The sequence below is a fragment of the Battus philenor genome, unplaced genomic scaffold (genome assembly GCF_028537555.1).
Source record: "Battus philenor isolate CCGP_79_NKW_IND1 unplaced genomic scaffold, ilBatPhil1.0.hap1 SCAF_25, whole genome shotgun sequence".
Classification (NCBI taxonomy): domain Eukaryota; kingdom Metazoa; phylum Arthropoda; class Insecta; order Lepidoptera; family Papilionidae; genus Battus; species Battus philenor.
The window spans coordinates 7,717,723-7,735,779 of record NW_027181688.1 but is presented as its reverse complement, the minus strand read 5'-3'; the positions used below and the strand labels follow the sequence as shown (position 1 = coordinate 7,735,779).

Below are 18,057 nucleotides of genomic sequence, written 5' to 3'. Positions count from 1 at the left end.
ATTAGCCACTTAAAAAATCATAACGTAATGTTTTATATGTACTTATATATCTAAATATTGTAACGAAACAATTGATAGTTAATAAAGTTAGTTTTAATAAATAAAACAAAAAAAAAATATTTTTATAAAACTTTATCCTTATACTTTTCTTATGATATATCTATAGCTTGGCTGTCAACTTGCTACCTCTGTCCTTTTTATATTAAATGGTGGCACGCAAAATATTCGGTAACGAAAGTGAAGAGATATTTTTGGGGGTTTATGAATAAACTAAATATACAATATTTACACAACATGGAGATTACTCGCGCCACCCTCGGCATTGCAGTCGGCATAGCCGGTACACTATTCCTGGGTTATTGCGTGTACTTTGATCAACAAAGACGTAAAGATCCTCAATTCAAAAAGAAATTGAGGGAACGTAAGTACTTCATGCCGATTATTATTTAACCGTCTTTTTTACATGAGTCTTACTTGTTTTGACGAAAAATTTTATAAGAAATTTCAATTTTATACTACAACCTAAAAGATATGTCGCGAAACTGCTAAGTGTAAAAATACCATGTTTTAGTAACCTCTTTGTATTTGCGCTAGAAGCAATTTTCGGTTCTGTTGTGTAATGTGTTGTACTTAAATTGCAATATTTGAATTAATGTGTAAAATATTCAATTGAAACTAAGTTTTAAATCTTGTAATAAGTGTTATAAAATAAGAAGCATTAAGGAGGGAATTTTTGAAATCTTAACATCGCAGCAAAATCGTAACACTTTTGTGAAAAAGTTTTTTGAGCTTAAATAGGTTTAAAGCAATCTTACAGAAGTTTGTATAAAAATTATATCAATAGTTTAAATAACGAAAAATTCATGGAGTATCTGTATCGTGTACAACAGTTTTTTAGGGTATAAAAACCTCACTATTTAAAAAAAAAACATTTATTTGTTATAAAACCTATCATGTTATCCTAGATAATATTAACAACAAAAATATTATGCTAAGCTGTCTTAAACTTAAAAATGGGCAAATATGTACTAAATAAATGAGACTTGCAATAATTCTGTTCTTTGGTGTGATATTTGGTTCTGTTGTGTTGTCTTGTCTCAGTGGGCTGGTTTCCGCAAATCAATATTAAATTTAATTATTTATGTGGGATAAACTGGAACTATAAATTCTTTTAATTAAGATTTACACAGCAAAAGATTTGGAATTATAAATACATTCTTGTAAATAATAATTGTTTGTTTGCAAGATAAGTTCTGCATGCTATCTTAAATCATAACTCTAATACAACTGTTTCTCTAATTAAGTAAAAAGTAAAATGTTTATGTATCTGTTCAGGATTTATTGTTTGAATTCACAGCATACTCTTTTCTAAGAATGTTCCTCATATATTTAATTACTAATATGCTGGTTTTAACTGCAGTAAGAATTACTCTAGTTAGTGTAATAATCAGTAATTTGTAATAATATGTTTTGTTATAGGCAGACAGAAAGCTCAACAGAATGCATCAAGATCACGCACATTGGGTGGCCCTCTGCCTGATATGAGTGACCATGAGGCTATGCAGAGATTTTTCTTACAACAGGTATAAATCAACCAGGCATTAAGTTGTTACTATTGTACTGTATCCATTCATTTCTTTTCTTCAAAAGTTTATGATATTTTATCTAAATGGTCAGAATATGTGTGATATTAACTCAACTGTAAAATTCATATAAATCTTATCACTCTCCCATTGAGAAGATTAGGGCTTCCATCCTTTGTTAATCTAGTTGATAAAAGGAAAAAGAGATTTTGTTTTTATCTCTGACAAGAGATGGAATAAACCAGTAAAATTTATGTTTTATTCATCTAAACAGGCATCCCTTATTAACACAGTAGAAGACATTACATATTATTTAAGCTAAAACCATAACTATCAAATAATATCTAAATATTGAAACACAGTGTTTTAAGATAAAATTTGGCCATAATATACATATTACATAATGCTAATGTAATTTGTCTCCTGTATAAGCTATGAACACATTATTTTTAATTTATTAACATAGTACAATGAGGTGTACAATTATTAATTATATACATTTGTAAGCAATTGTTTAATGGCCGTTGGAGTAGTGATCACAGACCGGCAAGCACATTATGTCTATCTGTAAGTCACATCCATATAGACAGATGACTTTGATGATGATGATGATATGAATGGTTGTTATTTAATACTTGTTTTTGGTGTTTATATGCAATTTGTATATTTTTAAACAGATTCAGCTTGGTGAGGAACTTCTTGCTGCTGGGGAGTTGGAAGCAGGTGTTGAGCATCTCGGTCAAGCTGTAGCTGTTTGCGGGCAGACCCAACAGCTGTTGAGTGTATGTGTTAAAATTAGATTTATTTATTTATTCTCCTCATTCTTTACAACTATTTTTCTTAATTTCTTCAAATTTTCTTTAATATGGTTTAATATGTTGTTGAAAGCTATTGTATTTGAAGTATGTCTTGGTCAAACAGCTAGAAGGTTAACTCTTTTGTTAAAAACCTAGGTTAAATCTTACATAGAATTAAGCTTAAAATTAATATTATTACAAACCTACCTCCTGTTTTGCACAGATGACTTTTGATTTCAAATTGTTTTCACAACTGTATGTATTAGTTCTTAAAATCAGATCTATGCCATACTTGCGTCTTATGACGAGAAATAGGACATACTTTAAAGACAAACATGAAGTTTCAAATGTCTTGAAGGTTTTAAGTAAGAATTTGAAATCAGATTTAACATTTACACCGTGATAAAAAGCCCTTATAATAAAATAATCATAGAAATTAAATTTTTATCATAAATACAGAAATTTTCGAAATTCGTCTCTCGTATTCAAACTATGCCATTGAAAAAAAAATTGTTAATGTAACCTAACTTATAATTCGTCACTAAACATAAAAATTTAAAATAATTTATTCCACATCGAAATTTTTAAACAGATTTGTTGATTGGCAGCATTTTTTAAACTTTATTTTGGTTTTGACCCTATTGTTCTTTGCAAGGTGTTATAATTATGATAAAGAAGCAGAAAGTAACTTCACTACACATGTTTTGAACAAAAGTTTAACGATAGGTTAAGATAGATTAATAATAGAACAATGTTTAGGCACATAGTTTAAACAAACCAAAATAATCAAGGGATATCATTGCCAAGGATTCTTGTCATTTAAATGTTAATTTATGGAATAATATATGTTTTAGTCATTTTATTTTTAATATTTTTTTAATTAATTTCCATTTAGTGATTTTGCAGAATTTTATTACAAAAAGATGATTCTGTTTATAAGAAATGCATAAATGTTTTTTCAACTGTAGGTAAGCATGGTAGGGTTTAGGTAGGGCTAATTATAGCCAGCAATATTTGTAAAGACTATCTCTAAGTTTGTTAATGTTGTTATAACTGGATGGTAAAACTGTATATTTACATCCCCTTACTGGCCATTTTTTATATGTAATATATATATTTTCACATGTCTATATGTGAACCATGTACTTTACTATAAAGAGCGGAATATTGATCACTTTGAATTTATTTGGTTTACTTTCATCTAACTTAAAATAGTAATTATTATCCAGTTTATTGTTTTCATGGTACAGTGAAATAAGAAAGTGTTTATAACTTTCGATTGCAGTATGTAATGACTGTTTGTTACGCTTAGTTGACTATGAAGCTGTTAATGTTTTGTACTATGTTTAGCAATAGCAATTCAGTAGTAATGTGATTGTCGATGTTTAATCGCAAGTTGAATTTCTATTAGGCACAATAATATCGATTATATTCCTGTTATTGATGTTTAAGCTAACCGCTTTTAGCACTTTGTGTCACTGCAAACCTCTTGAGACATTGAAATAAACATGTATAATCTCTCTACTGGGAGATTCTATCTTCGTCTTGTATATACAGGGTTATAGTTATTAAAAGCTTTAATGGGGTGAATGTATAACTCATTTGCAGTCAATTAATGTATGGAACATTACTTACTATTACTTATAAAAATATTAATGTTTACAGAAAAAATAACTTTGTGATAATATATTAAGACAAAGCTTTTTCAGAATTTGGTTTACTAAATTTTAAAATTAATTGTTGTTTACTATCTGCCCCAGCGAATTTTGTACTGCTAGATGTCATTGGCCTGTCACAATAAGAAATTAATGTAACATATTTTGCAATGTTTAAGCTATTAGTACTTATTCCAATCATTCTGTGGATATAATATATAAGAAATGGGAACTCGTTATCATTAGTGAAACATGTTTGAAATTTCAGGTCCTTCAACAAACCATGCCGGCACCAATCTTCCATTTACTGCTCAAGAAGCTGCCCGAGGTCTCTGAACGCCTCCGTGCCTCTATGAAAGCAAATGACAACTGCTTGCAGGAAGAGGATGTTGAGTAAATCAATACACTGTGATGTCTGAAGTTACGTCATTGTTTCCTATTAAAGATTTTCGACTTGTTCACTTGGCCTACACAGGTAACAATGTGCAGTATTGTTTCAAAACATAAATGCTGGAATAATTATCTTCTATAAAAATTTTCATGATCAAATATTTTTTCATTGTAAATTTCACTGACCTAAGCTCCTGTTATTGCATAATTTATTGACAACACCTTGGTTTTTCATTGTTTTTTTTAGTTACTTTTGCTTTTATTTTGTAATTTAATAAATAACTTACAGATTTATAAATGCTTGCATAAATCTCATAATATTGAACTGTTTAATTGACCATGATCTATTGAATGTGAATGTGCCTAAATAAAGGTAAAGGAATAAGTACAATTGTTAAAACTTCAGCATCATGAATAAATATATTTTTGAGTAAAATACTAGGTAACAAGATTGGCTGATTGCATTAGCCTGAAACCAAAAATTATAAGTTTTAATACTTTCGATTGTAGTGAAATTATAATTTTACTTTTCGACAATATCTGGCATTAAACATTGTTTCGTTTAATATTCTTAAAATAAGTTGTTACTAAAAACCATGGAAACTTTGACAAGTTATCTCTTTTATCTTTCTTCATAACTTGATGCGTTAGATGCTCATACTAATATGTTCAAAGGTAATTACGTAGTTATTTGTTAGTGTTATTTAGGTATTGTGTTCCGATATGGTTGAATGCTTGAGTGTCGATTGAGTTTTAATATGAATAAAAAGTATTGTACAAAAAGTTGTTTTCCATTCTTCACCACCCCTTGGATAAAATAATTTATGTGGACTGTCCTGAGAAATTGAGACTGCATTGGATCACCGTGAAGTCTTGTACAAAATTATATTTTACAATATTTCCCGAGATCTAAAGAAATTCTGACCAGGAATTGAATATGGAGGCATGTTTATCTGAAGGGCTAGCTTATTATGGAAAGTAACTTTGAAAAAATTTTAATACGCGACGAACTACCCCTAAAATAATGTTTGCCTACCTGTATTAGTGACAATGTAATAATATTATATCAGGATAGTGTTGACAAAATTCGGATAAATAGATATTAAAATTACTGTTTTACTATCTGTCCTTGCTGACTTTGTTCTGCCAGGAGATATTGGACTAGCATTTCAAGAGATAAAAAAATTAATGTAACATACTTCATGGTGACCACTTTACACAAAGGTATAGGTAGCAGAGGTTAAAGATCTGAAGCTATTGTTGACAAATGAAATGTACATTTGACCCTTTAAGGCTATTACATATAACCAATTATCTTCTTTGTTACAATCTGTCATTACGACTTAGAAAATTTTCATTATTATGATGATTGATTAAATTTATCGCTAAATAAAACAAAACTCCCATGATAATCACCAATTTATTCCCAACAATTATAACGCTTTATAAATATTATTACTATAAGTACTTGACACAATGTTTCAGGATAAGTACTTTCATAACAAAAGTATAAATATGCACAACATTACAGATATAAATTACAATTCCTTTTCAACAAATAACTAAGAAGACTGCTGGTCAAAAAGTAAATCAGTCAATTTGGATTCGCCGTCCAATTAGGACTACTCATGCAAATAAAACTAAAGTAACAGAAAAAAAAACTGTATGTGGAACCATAACTGATAATACTTAATATGATTTCAATGCTTAAACACCATTATTTAGATCCTGACGAAGTCACCTGTCTACCTTGTAGACATCTTACGCTGCAATTGTCAGTCCATATCCAAAAACTTAGAGTCCCAGTGACCATCTGTTCTGTGTGCTTTATGGCCTGCCTTCTGCTAAAGTTCATAGTTCATAGCTCTCGTTCAAAAGTGAAAAAATAAAAATAGAAAATAGTTTATCATTTGGACCTTAAATCTCTGCCATAATTAGTCAACTAATAGATACAAGCACTAAAGAGTAATTTTTTCCATCTTTGGCGCAGCCCTGCAATATGGAGGAATCATAGAAAAAATCAACATTTAAACAAAATTAACAATGGAATCGGCAGGATTATTATACTACCCCATAAAAATACACCTATATATAGAATACATAATGTACAATCTTTTTTATAAAAAAACTTATGGTTGTCAGAAATTTAAATTCATGGTATAAAACTATAGTCACGGATTTATCTATGTCATGATAGATAAAATGTGTAAAATAATAAATATACACTTATTATCAGAAATAGGATATTCAGATGCACATTTGTTTAGATTTTATACCAAGAAACAATGGAGGTGGCTTCAATGTTACTAATAAAAGAATCAACTTATGTAACTATTTTAGCAGACTACTCACACACAATCGCCTGTATAATATATAAACAGTTTCACTTCCCTATTCGAATCCCGGAAGTTTTTCAGTATAAAAGTTTTAATAATAAACCAATTCTATAATTTATGATAAATTTGCATTTGAATACCCAATCTCTACTTATTACACTACTATTGTCTAAATGAATAGAGGCCTTGAAAATGTCAATGTCATGATGAATATATTATTATTTTATAAATACATTGTAAATTGTTCATGGCTGATATGTACAAAATTAAAAGAGAAAACAACAATCAAGATTTTTGAGCTGCAGAACTTCTTATGTAATCTTGTGTGACCTTCATTACTTCTAAAGCACCTTTAGATATCAAAGTATTGGCTAAAGATTTACCTAAATTATCACAACTTTCTATTACTTCTAAAGGTATGTTGCCATTCTCCGAGAGACCACAAAAAATTCTATATTTTTTAGAATTGTCAACTTCATCGGGCGAAACTGTAGGTTCGCAATTCAAATGACCCTGTCCCTCTGATATTCTTCTGTTTAGCTCTTCTACAGCACTCTGACCTTTCGGTGAATTCCCATTTTCTTCTCTCTTTAATTTCTTGCAATTAGTTTCCTCTGTTGGGCTCAGTTTGTGTTTTTCAGTCTTTTTTATCTGCGGCAACACCTGCTCAAGAACTTGATGTATTTTAGTCGTACCATCCATGCTCCATACGGCACCGTCAATCGTCAGCTTGAATTGAGAGTCTAAAGGTTTTAATTTCGTTGAAACACCAACCGGGGCACTACAACCGCCACCTGGGAAGATTCAAATTGGTTTACACTTAAAAACTATATATTTTCATCTTTAAAATCATACATCATCATCATAGCGCCATTTGAATATTTATACAGAGTGACTGGTTACAGGTGTAAAATCTTAAAAGCGGTGAATTTACAGCTCATTTGAAAGCTAAAAACTTTAAAGCTTTTAGACCTATTTCCAATATCCCAATATAATGTGTGTAATAACAAAGTGAAGAGCATACATCCTAATGTCAGAACTGTGATCATTTGATTCACACATTTGGTTAGTTGATCGCAAACATGTTGACCCATCAATGTCCTCTCTCTTGGTCTTGTATTTTATCATGGTAACGTTTATATTTGTACAAGTTATAACAGTGTTGATTATTTATATAATTAAGATTTTTGTGATGAACAAATGGCGATTTTTTTTTATTTTTAATAACCTTCTTTTCATAGCCCTCCCCCAAATATCGCCACGATGACCGGTTGACATTCAGGGACTTTCCGCAACCTTAACTATAACGTCTGTCTATCTAGTGGTAGGCCTACCCGCGCCGCATCTGCCGGCACGTATCCCTCACTAGAGAATCTTTTGGCCCAGTGACTTTGGTTCTCTGGATGGTTCGATCTCGCAGCGAAATTCCGAGTATAGCCGTCTCCATTATTCTCAATGTAACCTTGAGATATAAGGTCCACTAGGCGACCACGTCTCGGATCCATAAGCCAACACACACCACCAACACACTCGGTCAAAGACATTTTTCTTCTAGCATTGCAGTATTTTGGACGAGATGTTTCAATGAAATGACTATTATTTTTTATGTTTTATAACCCTTAGTCACATTTCTTATATTTTATAAAACGCTAAACTAAAGTTAAAGATTACAATAAAAGTTTGTCAGAGGTATACACGTAAAAGCCATAATAAAATCGTACCGAAGCTTGAAATATTAAATGGTAAATAAAATTAAAAATGTGTTTATTATTCAAACTGCGATAATAATTTCACTTATATGAAACTTCACTTGGGGTTTAAATTGGTTATTCAAATAAGACAATGTCTGTCAACCTGAATGCAACCTTATTAAATAAATATTGTTTGATAAAAAACAAACCTAATGTCTTCAGAAAACTTCTTTCAGCAAGCACCCTGCAGTAGGTCTCTGGATGGTTGAACGGTGCGAGCATATTCAATATTTCGTCATTGTCTGAGCGACATTCCACAGCTAAAGCCCCTTGGCCCACTGCATACATTATTTCTGAACATGGCAGGATCTGGAAATAACGCTTATTATTTTTGGAATATGTCTTCTAGCAACTAATAGACAGTTAAAAACAGTTGTTGGTTATATATGTATTATTTTTTAATTAAGATTTTTATTAATATACTGGCTAAATAAATATTATTACACTTTATTTTCTTATATTCTGTATTTTCGTGTGACTCTCGTTTTCCTCGCCCTTAAATTACTTACAAAAAATGATGATGATGGTGTCATATGTCATCGAGATAGTATATTACAGGGGGGGGGGGGGGCAAACTGCGGCTCTTTTAACGATTATTTTTGGCTCCGATTGATTGTCGTATTTTCAATATTTAAATTTATATTACCAATGTCAACTACTGGAAAATCGAAACAAATTACTGGTCTGAATAATAATCATTATCATTCCACCATATAATTAGCGAAATCCAAACACCGATCATAATTAATTAATCGGCATCGTATTATTAGGAGTACTGACATGTACGTGTGTCATATCAAGCTTCAATACACACATTTTGTACTTATGTTTAAATAATTTCAATAAATATGATTTGTGTAAAAATAACATAATCACAAAAAATTTCAAATTTCAAAAATTAGCTGGCACTATAAAAGATCTTGGCCACCCCTGATACTTTACACATACATAGAGACATTTTTACAAATCGACCGAAACACGATGCCAACCACTACGACATTGATGGCGGACGAATTAAAATCGATTTTAATTTGGACGCACATTTAACACTAAAAATTATTATTATTGATTTTGTAACAACTTTTAACTAAACTTTTGTTACTTACCATTGAGAAAACACCAATTTGATCTTATGTTTGTCTTTACCTTAGAAATCCGACTGCTCCATCCCATTCTCTGCAATCCAGAGTATGCTAGCAATAGAGCGGAATAGTCTTTAGTAGGTGCGTCTAGTTTCTTCAGTCTTGTGTTGAGATTGCCACGGACATCGATGACGGATAGGTGCGGGTAAGAACCTCTCAGCTGGGCGGTGCGACGTAGGGACGAGGTACCTTGGAATAATTTAGAAATTATAATATTAATTATAACGGTTATTAACATATAACGGTGGTTGTCGGAAGTGCTACGCACGAAATTGTATACGATTATATATATAGATATATAAGAGTGTATATATGTGTGTATATATACTTATTAACCAACGTCCAGCTCGGAAGTACAAATACGAAAAAGAGGTCACTCGCAAGGGCAACGTTCGGGAAGCTCCGAAACGTTTTCTCTTTGACCAGTGTGTGTTTCCAGGTATGACAGACAGATCCGAAAGTTGTCGCTATTACTGGGCCTTATAACAACGCTCAAAGTCACTTAGAGAACAATGGAGAGGGCTAGTTCGCGGCGAAATCGAATCAGAAATTATAACCGCAGAAGAACCAAGGTCGCTGACGTAGTTCAAAGATTTGCATGTCTGTGCAGCAAAGTGCAAGTGGCAGCGGATGGGTAACATCGCTCGTGCAACCGACAGCAGTTCAGGTCGAAATGTTCTCGAGTGGCAGTTGCCACGAGCCCGTAAAGGCGGCGCGGTTAGACCCCCCCCTCCCCCCACCAAGTGGAACGACGACTTAGTCAAGTTCACAGGAAGTCTCTGGTGCGAGCAGCACAGGCCCAGTCATCCTGGCGATTTTAAGGAGAGGCCTATGCCTTCCAGTAAGCATCTATCTGCTTACTTGATGATGATGAAGACTGTTTAATATCAGTTAGCAGAGAAGAATACAACGGGGACTAAAGATGAGCAAAAGTTACTTGCTGAAAATTATTAGTGTTATTAAACTATGTAAAAGCTTAAACTAAAATCACCCAGAATAAAATCCATAAATAAATACCAATAACTGATCCCGCTGGCAGTGTCTCCAATGTCTGTGATTTCAATTCCTCCCTAAGTACCAAAGCATCTCGAGGATCCTCCCTGTAACAAATTTTTTTTTTCCTATGATATATTAAGTTGTGTATCAATGATGGTGGTGCAACACTTTTCCTCTCTTTTGGTCGATATAAATCAGTGTACAATATTAATATATTAAATTGCCATAACAATATAATATTTGATTTTCAAGAATTTCCAATTTTTTATTTAAATAAATAAAACTTGATGTGTCTAGAAGTCAAATATGGTATATAACTCGACTAATATACATACAGATAATAATTTTTTCCAGCACAAAGTGACCTAATATTTATGAAGAGCCCCTCTGTACATATAAAGAAAGACTAACTTATCTACACTTAATTTCTTCGTTCTTCATCATATCAATCTTTAACTTATACAATGTAATCAAAATAAGGATCCCAGAATATTTAAATAATTTGTGGCTTGCTTATGTTATTTAGTTATCTATGATGGTTGGATTCAAACCAGTGTTTAACTGTTGGATTGTTGGTAACAGTCATTTTTTCTGTTATTGATATTATAATGTACACATGAAAAAATATTAAATTTCATTTAAAAGAGCAACTGTTGAGTTTCTGGCGGGCTCTTTTCTACAGATCAGTGTTCCGAGCCAGTGGAATATAAAGTTAAAATAATTAATGATTCAAAAGTGCATGTAAATGTCTGCTTGAATAAATAAGATATTTTGAAATTTTAACCTACTAAGTTGTTAAGAGGTCTTCCCCTTGACTGCTTGTACCCCTAATGGATACTTAGAGCAAAGACATGTGTCGACTTTAGGCAGAAACAGACAAGTTCTGCAGTAGAATCAACCTATTTGCTGTCTTAATAATGAGATTATTAACCAATAGATGCAGGTATATGTAGCTGCCCCTTGCGTGCCTCATGTAGCCCGCACTACCTTTTGTAAATGAAGGGTTATTAACATGCCAAAAAAATATAGCCAACACATAGAAGCCTTAGTTTTAAAACGTTTTTTAAATAACATCCTCTTGTCAAAAGTATTAATCCTGCAAAGCTCTAAGCCTTATGATTCAAGGTATAAATGTTAAAAATCCTTTTTTACATGCATAAAGCCATATTTTAAATAATTTCAACACTTAAAATTTATCATGTATAAACCCACCTTTCAAAAACAGCTCCAATAGCTAAGCCATCAGGTAAAGTTGTAGGCAAGTCTTTCAGGGAATGCACTACAAAATCCACTGCATCATTTCTCAAAGCATCTTCTAAGTCTTTTGTAAACAATGACTTCTCACCAATTTTCGGCAGTGAAACATTGAGTATTCTATCTCCCAGTGTTGTCATGGACACTAAAATATATTAATAACAGTTATTATTTTATATAAGGCAAGGTAATATGCATTGTCAGCCTAAAGTGATGGCTGAATAAATTGGTAGTATAAAAAAATTGTGATTTCACATGGTCTTTTGGTTATTGTAAAGCTACTTTTTAAAGTGAAAGAAAATTGTGATTATTAAAGTAAATTTTTAAACCAATACTCTATTATGTAAAGATACAGGTAAAGAAGGTGAAAGAAGATCACAGGAGAACTAGAGCTGGTAAACCAGTGGCGTAGCTAGGGGGTGGCAAGAGGGGCAGTCGCCCTAGGGCACCACGGGCAAGGGGGGCACCCAAATTGAAAATATTTTTTTTGATGAACAAAAAAATGTTAAAAGAAAAATGAAAACCACGATTTTAACTAGCGATGTCAGAGTTCAGATCTCCAGTGGGGCCTTTTTTGCCAAAAATGACATATTCAACAGATTAGTGGGGCCCTAAAAACATTTACAAATTTAATATATGCCGAAACTGGTTCGGTTCGTTAGTCAGAGATTTTTATTATTTAATTTTTTTTGGGAGTTGGTACCTTTTGTGGCCCCAAAATTAAAAATCAAGAATTTAATGAAATAGGCCAAGAATTTATTAAAATAGGGAACTAGCCGCATATTTTTATTGAAAACGAAACGGTTTGCAGCTATTTCAATAGACCTAAATCATTTGTTTTAACGCAAACAGTCTTGAAGACTTTCCATAAACATTCGATATTTTGTGTATGAATTATTAAATCGTTAGGGTCAACAAAGTGTAGATTGTGGTGACTGTTTCGCGACGTAAACGTTTGAACTTAACTGGTTGTATCACTTCTAATAATAAGTCACTATTTGGATACCGAATTAACATGTACTTTAACAAAATATACACAATCTACAGTACGATGTCTATGTGTTACTTTCAGAGCACTATTCTCAGTGTATATGCAAATTGCCCAAATTATCCATATTTTCTCGTTTTGTAAAATTCGTTTATTTTTTGCATGTAAGGGTTGGTCCACCTCCACAATCGTATCAAACGGCCCAAATTTATCGAAATAAGTATTAAAAAAACCATAATCGAATTTATTAAAAAATATATAGATTATACCAAGGCTTCTAAATCTGAGTTTTAGACCCTCTAGCGTGTCTCCTGAAAATTTTAGGGGGTCGCGAGATTTCGAAAATAAGAATTTCTATAAGACTTTTTCCTTTTTTATTTTTTTGGAGGGGGTCGCTAAGGAATCTTTTATTGAATGGGGCCGCGAAAAACTTATAAACCGAAAGGGTATCGTGAGTTAAATAATTTGAGAAGCCATGAATTATACCATAAATCGCAGACCTGCTAACATCTGTTTATCCGAAATATACTTCATTTTCATGCCTAAACAATTTATATATAAAATGCGCATAGTGGCCGAAATCGCCATATGTTAATTTTCGAAATTGTGTTATAAAATAGAGAAGTCTTTTTTTACATGTTTTCTGTGAACACCTCATTCGTCCGTCAATAGCGTGGCGAATCTTCCCTTTTCAATAAGCGTGGGTCAGCCGCATTCACAATATTTTACAGAAACATATACTAGTCGGAGTTGGTCATCAGGTTCAAATGCATCCTGTTCGGTTTATGTTATTTTTAAAATTTCGGCTAATTTCTTTTTACAAGGTAATTTTTTCGTTTTATTTTTGGGACCCTCTCCCCAAAGCTACCAACGCCCGTTTTTTAATCCTTTAAGATAACTAAATATGTGTTTGTTAAAAGTATTTCCTTCAAAATAGCACCTTATATTTTTTGGTAAATTTTAACCTTCAAGATAGCACCATATGGCGTTTTCAGAAAAAAAGATTCATTTGAAGAGAACACCATATGAAGTTTTAAAAAAACACCCCAAGAGAACACCATGTGGTCTTATGTGCGTGAAAAGATAAGGCCATTGGTTTCTGAAATCTAAAATTTTTTAAACTCAGTAAAAAAATGGGGGGGGGGGCACCTGACCACAATTTTGCCAGGGGCCCCAAATATTCTAGCTACGCCACTGTGGTAAACATTACTGATTTTTGTTTCCTATTACAATTTGTATAACCAGCCAAGAGATTTATAAATGAACAGATGTAATGACATCTTCCAGAGAATTAGTTGAAGTTGCAATAGACAGGCCACATAGTGCACAGAACAGATGGCTACTAAGGGGATAAGATTCTGAAGTGGAACATGGAATGGAAAGCACAGCATGGATTTTCCCCCCAACAAGGTTACAGTCAATCTTGTCAAGGTCGTCAGATGTCTCTTAATGCAGATCGCTTCTTACTAATCTTTTAGAAAACCTATGGGGGAAATGCTATGTCCAGTAATAGATATCATTCGGGTGAAATGATAATAACATTGGCCTTTTCCAATTTACTCATTAATTATTAATACATATATTCATTGTGGCATTGATATTCTCAGAATCTCTTCCATAATTTAGATGATATTATTTTTTTATTTGCAAAATCTCTACATGTACTAAATGGCCGGATGATACCAACCCCAAATATAACTTCTTGTATAAATTTTAACTTTAAGCACACATCTTTATATCCAATATCTGAAGATTACATATCTTTATGCTGATGAACAAAAAATAATATGTAAGAAAAGGTTATCAATTCATAACCTGATATTTGTTTTGATACATAAATCCTTACCAAATGCAGTAATAACATAATTCAAGTAAACTCAAAGAATATTCTACAATTATACTAGAATCTATAGTTACTATATAACTATATACAGGGTGATTGGTTATTATTTTGTGATAACATTTGTCAGCAATTAGCTTTAAAATATGTTAGATTAATTTATGTTTTTTACTGGAATATAACAGACTAAGTACCTCTGGCAAAATAAAGTCTGTAGAGATCAATCTGAATTTTCAACACTGTTGGTTTTGCATATTATATTATCATTATGTAAACATTTATGAAACCATTCATTTTTAGACATAGTATACACATTAAATACACACTTTTAAAGCATATACATCTTTTAAACAATGACCCTCTATAGACATTTATGTAGGAACTATAATTGTAAATATAAATAAGACTTCCTTACCTATTTGGAATTCTTTTTCTGGATATACTTTTTTCAAGCAGTCTATCACAAAATTTGTCTGAATAAGTGCCAACTAAAACAGATAAATTGACTAGAAAATTTTCTCTTTCAAACTTAAAGCAATTAATTTTTTACAGCAACTTGTAAAACTATAGCATCACTTGGTACTTTTATCTAGTATGCCAGTCTGGAAACGCTGGAAATTATTGTAAGTATATTACTAGTAATTATGCTAATTCTTTTTTGAAATTTTTGAGGAACCAAAAATTCCAAAACATATAGCATTATTCTAATTGCAATGTAAACCTGTGTGTTTATGTTTATTTTATAATAAAATTACATGAGGAAGTTTTGAAGATTTACAAACATAACTGCAAAAGGACATATATAAAAAAACTTCGTAAATATGTATTATTCTAATAGCAATCTAAATCTTACAATATTCGGCAATATATATTTTGTGTAACTTTTTTTTTCTTAATTTCCTAAAAGTTTGCATGACATGATAAGCAACAATAAATATTACAAGCATATTACGGTGATCATAAATAGATATTAATAATCGGGTTTTCTTCATTAGATAAATAGGTTAATTCCAACTCGTAAACGGAAGTTCACGTAACTTATGTATATGCAAGTATTATTAAATAGCATGTAATGATGACTTTTAAATAAATACAAACCTCACTTTTCCTTGATCCAACACGGACCACAGCTTTGTTTTTACTTTCCATTTCCTGTGATACTTAATGTTATCTAATTTTTTTTAGGTTAACACATCAACTTTAATAAATGAAAGTAAAAACATTTGATTTATTAAGAACGATGCGAGAATACTTGTCACTAACACTGTAGTGGACGAGTACTGTAGCTTTCAAAATGTTATAAATTAAAATTCAGTCAAGTCATATTGCATATCAGCTACAGACTGACATTGACAGCAGCAACGTGACAACTTTATCTAGTTCTTCCTAATTGATACTTTGCTAATCACATTTGCAGAATGTTGCAATGTTAGCGAATAACATAGTTATTTTTTGTGACAGAAGACGATTGCTTAACCATTTCCACGTATTGGAGGTATCGAAGCGTAGAAATCTGTACATCTGTTTTGATATCCGAATGCGCTTATTCTAGTACCTAAGTTTGAATCGTAACATCTGTATATCAACTTGTTAGATCAGCCACAAAATTATCCGAGAGAACTTTAGCGTAGATTGTCGTTCAATACGTGTTATGCATTCCGATTCCGGGATGCATGGGAACGCTAAACCTTAATTTATTGTTATTGTCGGGTTAAGTTGACGTGAAAATTCAACAGAATTAGTTGAATAAATGTTGCAAAAATATGAAATTTCAATAAAATTTTTACACAATTTATAATTTAATAGGATTAATTATCAAAAATCCGAAAATCTCTGAAGTGTTTAACTAGTATTTTTTTTTCTGTCTGCCATGTAGCCTATCGCCTCACTAGCAAATTCAAGTGTGCAGGGTTTATCTTCAATACAAAAGTGTTATCCACAATAAATCAACAGTTTAAGTCATGTATGTAATATCGTACTAAAACTGCAGAAATTTGGTTTACTTGTTTTTTTAGTAACCTCTGATTCAGGAAATGAATCTACCTAGCTATCTATTAAGTACAGTTTTTGAAGACAAATTGACTTTTGTAAATGATTTTTACATATATGATGACATATTTACTTTAGAATTATTACTAGTTTGGTGTAAATTTTGATTACAAAGACATTAACAAAAACCAAGCGACATGTATAAAAGATCTCTGCTCGTAATAAATTTGTAATTTTTATTACAGACTTCTCTTCAGTAAGATATACGGCAATAGTTAGTAGTATACCATATTCGTCGGCTAAATTTAATACAATATCATGTATGACTTTTCTTGTTAATACTAATTTCTTTGGTTAGTAATAACGGGCTAAAATACTTTTATACTGAAGAATTTAGGGGAACAGAAGTGCGTTCTCGAAAAATGTTATATTTCATGTAGGAATCCCAAAAACTAACAGTATGTAATTGTCATCTTTGAAGCTAGAACAATGATTAACCCGCGAGTCCCAATGACCGACTAGCTTTAACCATTTGCAGTCGATGCCGTCACAGAGGCGGCGTTGGCAAGTCGTTGTAAAAGTTGGTGCCCCCAAAGATATCATTAAGAGGAAAGAAAAGATTTTTGAGATGGGAGGAGAGTTGAGATCAATAAAAAGCTAGGCACTCTGCATATCGCACATGTTATTTTAAAACGAAAAGTACTGTTTGAACTGTAATTCCTAAATATGTCATTGTTTCCTGAGCACCTGCAATGCAGCATCACTCGAATCGGTTACAAGGAGAACACAGCGTGGCGCCACATATTTCTTTTAGGAAGAATAGAAAATCTCTCAATAATCCAAAAATAATATAATGCCTAAACAGTTAATAATATTAATAGTCCTAAGGTAGATTTTGCAGGAGATAATAATATTGTCTTTAATAACACTTTTTATAAAAACATCGTGTACACGCATCTTTACATTTTTTTTACAATAATTGACGACCACTGACAGCATTACCTACCCTGCACAAGCCTCTTCCAGAGATATCTATGAAGGATATACCATAATCGCCACGCTTGGCAGGCGGGTTGGCGATCGCATAGTAATATGGTACGCCGAGGACGCTGCTTCCCTCCTTCAGGAAACTTGTGACCAGCGGCAATCCTATATAATTAATGCTCATAGTGAATTATATAAAATTGCTTCCCGGGAATCGATCCGCGACCTCTACTTGTAAATCTTAGTGCTCTAGTTGGGCTATTACTGAATCTATAATATTGTCATATAACTGCCCTATGTATATAATACCGGTATTTTCATAACCTGAGTGCATTTTATTAATATGACATGA

The 18,057-nt window shown here is 32.0% G+C and overlaps 2 protein-coding genes across 3 annotated transcripts; one reads left to right on the top strand and one right to left on the bottom strand.

Annotated features, from left to right (window-relative positions):
- Window positions 1–190: 190 nt before the first annotated feature.
- LOC137924937 (mitochondrial import receptor subunit TOM20 homolog) lies at window positions 191–5,208 on the top strand. The gene is made up of 4 exons (XM_068768353.1): window positions 191–421; window positions 1,480–1,583; window positions 2,261–2,365; window positions 4,304–5,208. The coding sequence occupies exons 1-4, from the start codon at window positions 262–264 to the stop codon at window positions 4,430–4,432; spliced, it is 498 nt and encodes a 165-aa protein (XP_068624454.1). The 5' UTR covers window positions 191–261; the 3' UTR covers window positions 4,433–5,208.
- Window positions 5,209–6,854: 1,646 nt separating this feature from the next.
- Hmbs (porphobilinogen deaminase-like protein l(3)02640) lies at window positions 6,855–16,098 on the bottom strand. 2 transcript variants are annotated; one of them, XM_068768350.1, is made up of 7 exons: window positions 15,831–16,098; window positions 15,148–15,220; window positions 11,863–12,049; window positions 10,672–10,754; window positions 9,659–9,843; window positions 8,662–8,821; window positions 6,855–7,555 (listed from the first exon to the last, which is right to left on the bottom strand). In XM_068768350.1, exons 1-7 carry the CDS (start codon window positions 15,879–15,881, stop codon window positions 7,047–7,049), a joined length of 1,248 nt encoding a protein of 415 aa, XP_068624451.1. In that variant the 5' UTR covers window positions 15,882–16,098; the 3' UTR covers window positions 6,855–7,046. The 2 variants fall into 2 exon arrangements, with proteins under 2 accessions (XP_068624451.1, XP_068624452.1); XM_068768351.1 differs by lacking the exon at window positions 15,148–15,220.
- Window positions 16,099–18,057: the final 1,959 nt, after the last annotated feature.